The sequence below is a fragment of the Tachypleus tridentatus genome, chromosome 9 (assembly GCF_004210375.1).
Source record: "Tachypleus tridentatus isolate NWPU-2018 chromosome 9, ASM421037v1, whole genome shotgun sequence".
NCBI classification, from domain to species: Eukaryota; Metazoa; Arthropoda; class Merostomata; order Xiphosura; family Limulidae; genus Tachypleus; species Tachypleus tridentatus.
In genome coordinates this window covers 145,892,679-145,906,833 of record NC_134833.1, presented here as the reverse complement: position 1 = coordinate 145,906,833, position 14,155 = coordinate 145,892,679, and the positions used below count along the sequence as shown (strand labels likewise).

At 35.7% G+C, this 14,155-nt stretch overlaps 1 protein-coding gene across 2 annotated transcripts in view; it reads right to left on the bottom strand.

Annotated features, from left to right (window-relative positions):
• Window positions 1-14,155, bottom strand: part of LOC143226605 (homeobox protein Meis1-like) — a 97,386-nt gene that overhangs the window by 17,015 nt on the left and 66,216 nt on the right. For both annotated transcript variants that reach the window (XM_076457801.1, XM_076457802.1), the window contains one exon: window positions 6,069-6,145. In XM_076457801.1, coding sequence (XP_076313916.1) covers window positions 6,069-6,145 — 77 coding nt within the window. The remainder of the gene's footprint in view (window positions 1-6,068; window positions 6,146-14,155) is intronic.

Sequence of the window (14,155 nt, the reverse complement as noted above, 5' to 3'; positions counted from 1 at the left end):
GGGGAGGCAGCTAGTCATCACTGCCCAGTGCCAACACTTGGGCTACGCTTTTACCAATGAATAGTGGGAGTGACCATCACATTATAATGCCCCTATGGCTGAAAGGGTGAGCATGTTTGGTGCGATGAGGATTCGAACCCGCGATCCTAAGATTACGAATCAAACGCCTTAACCCACCTGGCCATGCTGGGTCTCTCATATAAGGCAGCCAATCAGAGTGAAGTGGAATCCTTTGGAACTATAGGACAGGAATGTCTACTGGCAATAAGTCATTTTTTAGGTGAGTCCTGTTTCTGGCCTGTTGTAGCTGATGGTAAAATTCGCTTTCGTCATTTGCCTGGAGAAAAGATGAAGAAACATGCAGGAGGTGATATGCAGGAGAGTATTAAACTTAGCATTAGGTGGCATCCTTTGGAGACTATAGTGCAGGGGTTCCTACTGGATGATTGCTATGGCTAGCAAAGTTTGTTGTTTTTAATTCATTGAGAACTGTTGACAAAACTTAGCTGAAAAATTCAAATCACGACCATAAAGCAGCTACTGTGGCTGAGTTGCAGCTCCTTCTAGTCACAAGTTGGATTAATCCACAGAAAATTACATTGATAGCCTCATTGACAGAATGCTATGACACTTTAAAGAGGTTATTGGAGTACGAAAAAGACCAACTAAGTGATAAAAGATTACAAACACTATTTATAATAATTTGCCATTATATTTGTCATAAAATATGTTTTGCTGTGATAGGTGAAACCCTGAATTACACAGATGTCTGATAAAATTGTTTACTGTTCTAATAAATCGTTCATGATATCTATAGAACCTGTTCATTATATAAATGCAGGTTACATTAAACAAACACATATGTTATCTGTATAATATACATATGTAGATGATTGACTGCACTAAATGTATTGGTAGTATTGGTATTTCATCTTAATAATAGTGATATTTTTTGTTACAAAATAAATAAATATTTTGGCCAAGACTGCAAGAATGATGAACAGAGCATAGACAGTTTTTGTAACTTTGCAAATTTTATAAAATCATACACTTTAGTAATAATTTTTTATTATTTTACAAAATAGTACTGCTTTAGTAATGTTTTATTACCACCAAATATATGAGTTGTTACTGATTTTAGTTCATAAAGATAATAAAATAAATTGATGAACCATAACTACACGATCTTTTAAATTGAGAAAACATTGAACCAAAGACTGTAGTTTTTATATTTAATACATTGCAGGGTTACTAATCTTCTTTACTTTGACAGAAGACACAATGATATGTAACCTATAACTTTAAAATGGCAAAATTCAGTGACAACTCCTACGTAGCAGGGTTCACCATCAAAATAGTGACTCTAGTAACACAACCAGATTTTATTCTGAAGTTGGTTAATCTGCTCTACTAAAAGCTATAATTGTACTACAACCATATTCTATTATGGAACATTCACAAATAGGTGCTTTCTATGAATAGTTGCGTTCAGTTGTAGGTATGCTGCTAAGCTTGAAAAATGAAGAAACAGAACAACCCGAGATCAGTTCCAGAGGCGAAATATTAACAACTGTTACTGAGATGATAAACTCACCAGGGCCGAAACATTAACTGGTACTGAGATGATAAACTCACCAGGGCCGAAACATTAACAACTGGTACTGAAATGATAAACTAACTAGGGCCAAAACATTAACAACTGGTACTGAAATGATAAACTAACTAGGGCCGAAACATTAACAACCGGTACTGAGATGATAAACTCACCAGGGCCGAAACATTAACTGGTACTGAGATGATAAACTCACCAGGGCCGAAACATTAACAACTGGTACTGAAATGATAAACTAACTAGGGCCGAAACATTAACAACTGGTACTGAAATGATAAACTAACTAGGGCCGAAACATTAACAACTGGTACTGAAATGATAAACTAACTAGGGCCGAAACATTAACAACTGGTACTGAAATGATAAACTAACTAGGGCCGAAACATTAACAACCGGTACTGGGATGATAAACTCACCAGGGCCGAAACATTAACAACCGGTACTGAGATGATAAACTCACCAGGGCCGAAACATTAACAACTGATACTGAGATGATAAACTCACCAGGGCCGAATCATTAACAACCGGTACTGAGATAATAAACTAATCAGGGCCGAAACATTAACAACTGGAACTGAGATGATAAACTCACCGGGGCCGAAACATTAACAACTGGAACTGAGATGATAAACTCACCGGGGCCGAAACATTAACAACTGGAACTGAGATGATAAACTCACCGGGGCCGAAACATTAACAACTGGTACTGAGAAGATAAACTCACCAGGGCCGAAACATTAACAACTGGAACTGAGATGATAAACTCACCGGGGCCGAAACATTAACAACTGGTACTGAGAAGATAAACTCACCAGGGCCGAAACATTAACAACTGATACTGAGATGATAAACTCACCAGGGCCGAAACATTAACAACCGGTACTGAGATAATAAACTAATCAGGGCCGAAACATTAACAACTGGAACTGAGATGATAAACTCACCAGGGCCGAAACATTAACAACTGGAACTGAGATGATAAACTCACCGGGGCCGAAACATTAACAACTGGAACTGAGATGATAAACTCACCAGGGCCGAAACATTAACAACTGGTACTGAGATGATAAACTCACCAGGGCCGAAACATTAACAACTGGAACTGAGATGATAAACTCACCAGGGCCGAAACATTAACAACTGGAACTGAGATGATAAACTCACCGGGGCCGAAACATTAACAACTGGTACTGAGAAGATAAGCTCACCAGGGCCGAAACATTAACAACTGGAACTGAGATGATAAACTCACCAGGGCCGAAACATTAACAACTGGTACTGGGATGATAAACTCACCAGGGCCGAAACATTAACAACCGGTACTGAGATGATAAACTCACCAGGGCCGAAACATTAACAACTGATACTGAGATGATAAACTCACCAGGGCCGAATCATTAACAACCGGTACTGAGATGATAAACTAATCAGGGCCGAAACATTAACAACTGGAACTGAGATGATAAACTCACCGGGGCCGAAACATTAACAACTGGAACTGAGATGATAAACTCACCGGGGCCGAAACATTAACAACTGGTACTGAGATGATAAACTCACCAGGGCCGAAACATTAACAACTGGAACTGAGATGATAAACTCACCGGGGCCGAAACATTAACAACTGGAACTGAGATGATAAACTCACCGGGGCCGAAACATTAACAACTGGTACTGAGATGATAAACTCACCAGGGCCGAAACATTAACAACTGGTACTGAGATGATAAACTCACCAGGGCCGAAACATTAACAACTGGAACTGAGATGATAAACTAACTAGGGCCGAAACATTAACAACTGGTACTGAGAAGATAAGCTCACCAGGGCCGAAACATTAACAACTGGAACTGAGATGATAAACTAACTAGGGCCGAAACATTAACAACTGGAACTGAGATGATAAACTCACCGGGGCCGAAACATTAACAACTGGAACTGAGATGATAAACTCACCGGGGCCGAAACATTAACAACTGGTACTGAGAAGATAAGCTCACCAGGGCCGAAACATTAACAACTGGAACTGAGATGATAAACTCACCGGGGCCGAAACATTAACAACTGGTACTGAGAAGATAAGCTCACCAGGGCCGAAACATTAACAACTGATACTGAGATGATAAACTCACCAGGGCCGAAACATTAACAACCGGTACTGAGATAATAAACTAATCAGGGCCGAAACATTAACAACTGGAACTGAGATGATAAACTCACCGGGGCCGAAACATTAACAACTGGAACTGAGATGATAAACTCACCGGGGCCGAAACATTAACAACTGGAACTGAGATGATAAACTCACCGGGGCCGAAACATTAACAACTGGTACTGAGAAGATAAACTCACCAGGGCCGAAACATTAACAACTGGAACTGAGATGATAAACTCACCAGGGCCGAAACATTAACAACTGGAACTGAGATGATAAACTCACCGGGGCCGAAACATTAACAACTGGAACTGAGATGATAAACTCACCGGGGCCGAAACATTAACAACTGGAACTGAGATGATAAACTCACCGGGGCCGAAACATTAACAACTGGTACTGAGATGATAAACTCACCAGGGCCGAAACATTAACAACTGGAACTGAGATGATAAACTCACCGGGGCCGAAACATTAACAACTGGAACTGAGATGATAAACTCACCGGGGCCGAAACATTAACAACTGGTACTGAGATGATAAACTCACCGGGGCCGAAACATTAACAACTGGTACTGAGATGATAAACTCACCAGGGCCGAAACATTAACAACTGGAACTGAGATGATAAACTAACTAGGGCCGAAACATTAACAACTGGTACTGAGAAGATAAGCTCACCAGGGCCGAAACATTAACAACTGGAACTGAGATGATAAACTAACTAGGGCCGAAACATTAACAACTGGTACTGAGAAGATAAGCTCACCAGGGCCGAAACATTAACAACTGGTACTGAGAAGATAAGCTCACCAGGGCCGAAACATTAACAACTGGTACTGAGAAGATAAACTCACCAGGGCCGAAACATTAACAACTGGAACTGAGATGATAAACTAACTAGGGCCGAAACATTAACAACTGGAACTGAGATGATAAACTAACTAGGGCCGAAACATTAACAACTGGTACTGAGAAGATAAGCTCACCAGGGCCGAAACATTAACAACTGATACTGAGATGATAAACTCACCGGGGCCGAAACATTAACAACTGGAACTGAGATGATAAACTCACCGGAGCCGAAACATTAACAACTGGTACTGAGAAGACAGACTCTTGTCTAGTGGATATTCAGCTGTACTACCCACTAGGCTTGTTTATTATAAAAATATATACAGTTTTGTATATTTTTGTGTCTCGTGTTTCCGTAATGCATGACAGCTTATGAGAGGTAAAGCCCGTCTTACAAATATTCCATAATTGGTCAAGAATCCATGAAACGGTTATACGGGTGGTTATCATGATTTCTGGCACATTATAAATCATTTGGTGTAATACATATATTATTCACACACACAGATATTCCAAATAATTAAAATACTGTTAAACAAAAGAAGTATGTTGTTCTCCTGCTGTTTGGTTTAGTTCCAAAAACCTTTTTTTGGAAGGCCTTTGGAGTAACATTGTCTTTACACTTATGTTCTGGTTTGGTTCAGTTGTGAAAAACCTCTTTGGGAAAACTTTTAGGCTAACGTGTTTTTAAGTTTATGTTATGATTTGGTTTAGTTTAGTTCTGAAATCTTTTCCGGATAGGCCTTTGGAGTATCAGTGTCTTTAGTTTTGTTCTAGTCCATAAAATGTCTCCGAAAAGGCCTCTGGAGTAGAAGTGTCTGTGTTTGTGGTCATATGTTGGTATGATTTAATAAACTTATCCGAGAAGGTCTAGGGAACAGCTATAAGCTATTCACCTTTATCGTAAAAGGACTCAAATGCAGCTAAATATAAGTAAACTGGCAGAATGATATATATATATATATATTTATCTAGAAATGCTTAGATGGAAGTTTAATGAGCCAATTTGTTATTGGAAGAAAAGTACTAAAATCAGAAGAGAGAGGAAAGTCACACTTAGTAGTATGTTGTGACATTCGCAGGGAACCTAATCCCAAATTTTGGCTTTATAACTCCATAAACTTACTGCTATCCCACCGCTGAATAAAAGACAGAATATTTTGTATGGGATGGTTGAAACATTCGAAGAGACATCGACGTAATGTCTTCACCCACAGATATCTTTACAATATCTTAAAGTATAATTTTTCATCAATAATATGTGTTGTTGGGAATTGTAAGATAATACAAACGTTGGCAAGAAAAGTCTGTAAATATATGTTCTACTCATCCTATTGTCATAGAAACAATTTTAGGGTTATTATACTGACAATTCCAGGCGTCCTGGGCTAGACGGATGACAAGATCCAAGTCTCCTGAACGTTTCTGGATTAAAAATCTACTTACCAGTTGTTGACCTGTAGAATGGTTAGTCCTGTATCCCGGGATAACTGTTTCTTCTGGTCTTCAGATGGGTATGGATGCTAAAATAAAATGAAACAGATTTCAAATGCCTCGTTGAGCAATATGTCAAACAGAATTCTCCATAAACGGCAATATTCAACGTTGAAAACTTACAGCATATTATACTTGAATAACGATTTATAGCTGTTACAAGCAATACTCTTGTAACTTCGCAATAGAAACTTCACTACTTTGGTCCAAGTAGGGCTAATAACAGAGGTGTCCAGTTTCACAGAATTAGGGTTAATAACGTAGGAAGAGACCACAAGATTATAGTTATCAAAGTAAAGCCACAAAACCAAATGTGGAATTCAACACATCTGCTATAAAGAAGCAATGAAACACAACTATAATTAAACATGTTATATTTGCTACAAAGAAACAATGATGTGTTTGTTTGTTCTGGACTTCGTACAAAGCTATATGAGGGCTATCTGCGCAAGCCATCCCTAATTTAGTAGTATAAAACTGGAGGGAAGGCAACTGTCATCACCACTCACCGCCAACTCTTGAGCTACTTTTTTAGCAATGAATAGTTGAATTGATGTCAAATTATAACGCCCCTATGGCTGAAAGGGCGAGCATGTTTGGTGTTACGGGGATTCGAATCCGCGACCCTCAGATTACGAGTTGGGCGCCCCACTCCAACCACCTGACCATGCCGTGGCAAAGAGAAAAAATGAACCACAAGTAGAATTAAACAGATTATATCTGTTAAATGGAAACAATAACACGAAACTAGAATTCAACAAATTATATCTGCTACACAGAAACCATAAAATAAAACTAGAATTCAATAATTATACCTGCTACACAAAAACTATAAAATAAAACTAAAATTCAACAGATTATATCTGCTACACAGAAACTATAAAAAAAAATTAAAATTCAACAGATTATACCTGCTACACAGAAACTATAAAATAAAACTAAAATTCAATAGATTATACCTGCTACACAGAAACAATAGAATAAAACTAAAATTCAACAAATTATATCTGCTATACAGAAACCATAAAATAAAACTAGAATTCAACAGAATATATCTGTTGCGGTGAAACAATAAAACAAAACTAGAATTCAACAAATTATATCCGCTACATAGAAACTATAAAATGAAACTAGAGTTCAACATATATCTGCTACATAGAAGCTTGACTAATACTACCCACTGTCACGTGCAAAATTTGTTTTTAAGTGTGGATGTCGTGGTGAGTGAAGCACATAAACTTTACAGTCCAAAAAAAACAAAACTCGAACCCGAGACGTCCAATAAAACACTTTATTTATACTTTCAAAAATTACACATCACACACATATACAGCCTAGCTTGCTAAGGTTCAGTAAAGACAATTAGTTACTTCTGTTACCAGGGTGACCGATGTTGAGGAATAATGGTATTAATAATACTTACAAAGAGTTTGGGTGTGAAGACACCTTCCTGTTCTTCCGTTAAGATTCTGAGCTGTCTGACTAACTAACTAACTCTCTCTGGGCTTATTTTGCAAACCCTTTTATATTAGTAGAAGGGTGATTATCGGCCTGCTCAAAGAGACAGCTGGTTTTCTGTTTACTATTGCTCTGAGTTTGTTTCGTGAAGAAACTCTTACCTACACACCATTAAACTGTCAAACTTTGTTTACGAACTCCTATGTTCTCCAGTTAATTAGTAATCCCTCTTTTTAACACGAGCTTGGTTGATTTAACTGACCACATGACCTCTACTCTACACATGTACAGTATTACCTCCACCATGGTCCGATTATGGAGTCGTTTCATTAATCGAGGTCTTCAGGCTCAACATCTAAGTTTATATGTCTCCTTACAAGCTCTCTGACGTCTGCTTATTTAGTTCAACATATATGAGACATTTCTTCGATTTTAGTTTATAACTTCGGTAACCTCCTCTCACTCCGAGACCCTCTATTTGTTCAATCTAAACACATAACTGAAGTCTCCCGGTGTGTTTCTGTAAAGTAACATCCTAAGTGATGCCTCTGTATTTATTTGATCTTTGGTAACGTCACTTATTAGTTAATAGGTTAATTGTACTTTGACACGGTTCTCAGCGTTTATTAAGATATTGTTGTGCTGTCTATAAACATTATCAAAGATATGTTCCCTTACACTGCACTATCAGATTACTTGCAGGACAACACGTTTGTTGACGTGTTTCCTTTAAATGTTATTTTCTCAATATTTTTACCTTGAAAAGCATATTTGTTTGTACAGCATTTTTCTCTGTTTATTGTTACAATTAATCATGCAAGACATCCAAATACTTAGCGATGCCTTAAGAAAATACCAGTGATGACATCACTCTAACTAGAAACCAACAGTAACAGTTTTGTTATTAAACATCAGTATATTTATAGACTGCTGGTGATAGCTTGGTTAATGACACCAGTATAATTAGAGACTGCTGGTGATAGCTTGGTTAATGACACCAGTATAATTAGAGACTGCTGGTGATAGCTTGGTTAATGAAATCAGTATAATTATAGACTGCTGGTGATAGCTTGGTTAATGACACCAGTATAATTACAGACTGCTGGTGATAGCTTGGTTAATGACACCAGTATAATTACAGACTGCTGGTGATAGCTTGGTTAATGACACCAGTATAATTATAGATTGCTAGTGATAGCTTGGTTAATGACACCAGTATAATTATAGACTGCTGGTGACAGCTTAGTTAATGACACCAGTATAATTAGTGACTGCTGGTGATAGCTTGGTCAATGACATCAGTATAATTAGTGACTGCTGGTGATAGCTTGGTTAATGACGCCAGTATAATTATAGACTGTTGGTGATAGCTTGGTTAATGACACCAGTATAATTAGAGACTGTTGGTGATGGCTTGGTTAATGACACCAGTATAATTATAGATTGCTTGAGATAACTTGGTTAATGACACCAGTATAATTACTGACTGCTGGTGATAGCTTGGTTAATGACACCAGTATAATTAGTGACTGCTGGTGATAGCTTCGTTAATGACACCAGTATAATTAGTGACTGCTGGTGATAGCTTAGTTAATGACACCAGTATAATTAGTGACTGCTGGTGATAGCAGTTAATGACACCAGTATAATTATAGATTGCTGGTGATAGCTTGGTTAATGACATCAGTATAATTAGAGACTGTTGGTGATAGCTTGGTTAATGACACCAGTATAATTAGAAACTGCTGGTGATAGCTTGGTTAATGACACCAGTATAATTAGAGACTGCTGGTGATAGCTTGGTTAATGACACCAGTATAATTACAGACTGCTGGTGATAGCTTGGTTAATGACACCAGTATAATTATAGATTGCTAGTGATAGCAGTTAATGACACCAGTATAATTATAGACTGCTGGTGACAGCTTGGTTAATGACACCAGTATAATTAGTGACTGCTGGTGATAGCTTGGTCAATGACATCAGTATAATTAGTGACTGCTGGTGATAGCTTGGTTAATGACGCCAGTATAATTATAGACTGTTGGTGATAGCTTGGTTAATGACACCAGTATAATTAGAGACTGTTGGTGATGGCTTGGTTAATGACACCAGTATAATTATAGATTGCTTGAGATAACTTGGTTAATGACACCAGTATAATTACTGACTGCTGGTGATAAGCAGTTAATGACACCAGTATAATTAGTGACTGCTGGTGATAGCTTCGTTAATGACACCAGTATAATTAGTGACTGCTGGTGATAGCTTGGTTAATGACACCAGTATAATTAGTGACTGCTGGTGATAGCTTAGTTAATGACACCAGTATAATTATAGATTGCTGGTGATAGCTTGGTTAATGACATCAGTATAATTAGAGACTGTTGGTGATAGCTTGGTTAATGACACCAGTATAATTAGAAACTGCTGGTGATAGCTTGGTTAATGACACCAGTATAATTAGAGACTGCTGGTGATAGCTTGGTTAATGACACCAGTATAATTAGAGACCGCTGGTGATAAGCTGGTTAATGACACCAGTATAATTATAGATTGCTGGTGATAGCTTGGTTAATGACACCAGTATAATTATAGATTGCTGGTGATAGCAGTTAATGACACCAGTATAATTATAGATTGCTGGTGATAGCTCAGTTAATGACACCAGTATAATTATAGATTGCTGGTGATAGCTCGGTTAATGACACCAGTATAATTATAGATTGCTGGTGATAGCAGTTAATGACACCAGTATAATTATAGATTGCTGGTGATAAGCAGTTAATGACATCAGTATAATTATAGATTGCTGGTGATAGCTTGGTTGTGACACCAGTATAATTATAGGTTGCTGGTGATAGCTTGGTTAATGACACCAGTATAATTATAGATTGCTGGTGATAGCTTGGTTAATGACACCAGTATAATTATAGCTTGCTGGTGATAGCTTGGTTAATGACACCAGTATAATTATAGATTGCTGGTGATAGCTTGGTTAATGACACCAGTATAATTATAGATTGCTAGTGATAGCTTGGTTAATGACACCAGTATAATTATAGATTGCTGGTGATAGCTTGGTTAATGACATCAGTATAATTATAGATTGCTGGTGATAGCTTGGTTAATGACACCAGTATAATTATAGGTTGCTGGTGATAGCTTGGTTAATGACACCAGTATAATTATAGATTGCTGGTGATAGCTTGGTTAATGACACCAGTATAATTATAGATTGCTGGTGATAGCTTGGTTAATGACACCAGTATAATTATAGATTGCTGGTGATAGATTGGTTAATGACACCAGTATAATTATAGATTGCTGGTGATAGCTTGGTTAATGACACCAGTATAATTATAGATTGCTGGTGATAGCTTGGTTAATGACACCAGTATAATTACTCTACTACGATCAATGTAGGATTTTTTTATAATCGATAATTATTCAGATACGAAAAAACAACTGTTACAGCTGGAGAAGCTAAACTGTTTACTTCACTAAACAGTTCACTTTACTCAACTGTTTACTAAACAGTTTACTTTACTCAACCTCTTATTTTACTAAACAGTTTTCTTTACTGAACTGTTTACTATACTACACAGTTTTCTTTACTGAACTGTTTACTATACTACACAGTTTTCTTTACTCAACTGTTTACTATACTACACAGTTTACTATACTACACAGTGTACTTTACTAAACAGTTTTCTTTACTGAACTGTTTACTATACTACACAGTTTTCTTTACTGAACTGTTTACTATACTACACAGTTTTCTTTACTCAACTGTTTACTATACTACACAGTTTACTATACTACACAGTGTACTTTACTAAACAGTTTACTTTACTCAACTGTTTACTATACTACACAGTTTACTTTACTCAACTGTTTACTATACTACAGAGTTTACTTCACTCAACTGTTTACTATACTACACAGTTTTCTTTACTGAACTGTTTACTTTCCTCAACTGTTTACTATACTACACAGTTTACTTAACTGTTTACTTTACTCAACTGTTTACTATACTACACAGTTTTCTTTACTGAACTGTTTACTATACTACACAGTTTTCTTTACTGAACTGTTTACTTTCCTCAACTGTTTACTATACTACACAGTTTACTTTACTCAACTGTTTACTATACTACACAGTTTTCTTTACTGAACTGTTTACTATACTACACAGTTTACTTTACTCAACTGTTTACTATACTACACAGTTTATTTCACTCAACTGTTTACTATACTACACAGTTTACTTTACTGAACTGTTTACTTTCCTCAACTGTTTACTATACTACACAGTTTACTTTACTCAACTGTTTACTATACTACACAGTTTTCTTTTACTGAACTGTTTACTATACTACACAGTTTACTTTACTCAACTGTTTACTATACTACACAGTTTACTGTTTACTATACTACACTTTGCTCAAATGTTTTTACTCAACTGTTTACTATACTACACAGTTTACTTTACTGAACTGTTTACTTTCCTCAACTGTTTACTATACTACACAGTTTACTTTACTCAACTGTTTACTATACTACACAGTTTTCTTTACTGAACTGTTTACTATACTAAACAGTTTACTTTCCTCAACTGTTTACTATACTACACAGTTTACTATACTACACAGTTTACTTTACTAAACAGTTTACTTTCCTCAACTGTTTACTATACTACACAGTTTTCTTTACTCAACTGTTTACTTTACTTTACTCAACTGTTTACTATACTACACAGTTTACTTTACTCAACTGTTTACTATACTACACAGTTTACTTTACTAAACAGTTTACTTTACTCAACTGTTTACTATACTACACAGTTTACTATACTAAACAGTTTACTTTACTCAACTGTTTACTATACTACACAGTTTACTTTACTCAACTGTTTACTATACTACACAGTTTACTTTACTAAACAGTTTACTATACTACACAGTTTACTTTACTAAACAGTTTACTTTACTAAACAGTTTACTTTACTCAACTGTTTACTATACTACACAGTTTACTTTACTCAACTGTTTACTATACTACACAGTTTACTTTACTAAACAGTTTACTATACTAAACAGTTTACTTTACTAAACAGTTTACTTTACTCAACTGTTTACTATACTACACAGTTTACTTTACTCAACTGTTTACTATACTACACAGTTTACTTTACTAAACAGTTTACTTTACTCAACTGTTTACTATACTACACAGTTTACTTTACTCAACTGTTTACTATACTACACAGTTTACTTTACTAAACAGTTTACTTTACTCAACTGTTTACTATACTACACAGTTTACTTTACTAAACAGTTTACTCAACTGTTTACTATACTACACAGTTTACTTTACTAAACAGTTTACTTTACTCAACTGTTTACTATACTACACAGTTTACTTTACTAAACAGTTTACTATACTAAACAGTTTACTTTACTCAACTGTTTACTATACTACACAGTTTACTTTACTCAACTGTTTACTATACTACACAGTTTACTTTACTCAACTGTTTACTATACTACACAGTTTACTTTACTAAACAGTTTACTTTACTCAACTGTTTACTATACTCAACTGTTTACTATTACATAACAGGTTTACTGGTTTACTAAACAGTTTACTATACTAAACTGTTTACTGAACTGTTTACTACACACAGTTTACTTTACTACTAAACAGTTTACTTTACTTTACTGAACAACTGTTTACTATACTACAGTTTACTTTACTCAACTGTTTACTATACTACACAGTTTACTTCACTCAACTGTTTACTATACTACACAGTTTACTTTACTGAACAGTTTACTATACTACACAGTTTATTTCACTCAACTGTTTACTATACTACACAGTTTACTTTACTGAACAGTTTACTATACTACACAGTTTATTTCACTCAACTGTTTACTATACTACACAGTTTACTTTACTCAACTGTTTACTATACTACACAGTTTACTTTACTGAACAGTTTACTATACTACACAGTTTACTTTACTCAACTGTTTACTATACTACACAGTTTTCTTTACTGAACAGTTTACTATACTACACAGTTTACTTTACTCAACTGTTTACTATACTACACAGTTTTCTTTACTGAACAGTTTACTATACTACACAGTTTACTTTACTCAACTGTTTACTATACTACACAGTTTTCTTTACTGAACAGTTTTTACTATACTACACAGTTTTTACACAGTTTACTTTACTCAACTGTTTACTATACTACACAGTTTTCTTTACTGAACAGTTTACTATACTACACAGTTTACTTTACTCAACTGTTTACTATACTACACAGTTTACTTTACTCAACTGTTTACTATACTACACAGTTTACTTTACTCAACTGTTTACTATACTACACAGTATACTTTACCAAACAGTTTACTCTACTCAACTGTTTACTATACTACACAGTTTACTTTAGTAAACAGTTTACTTTACTGAACTGTTTACTATAGTACACAGTTTTCTTTACTGAACTGTTTACTATACTACACTTTACTCAACTGTTTCTTTACTGAACTGTTTACTATACT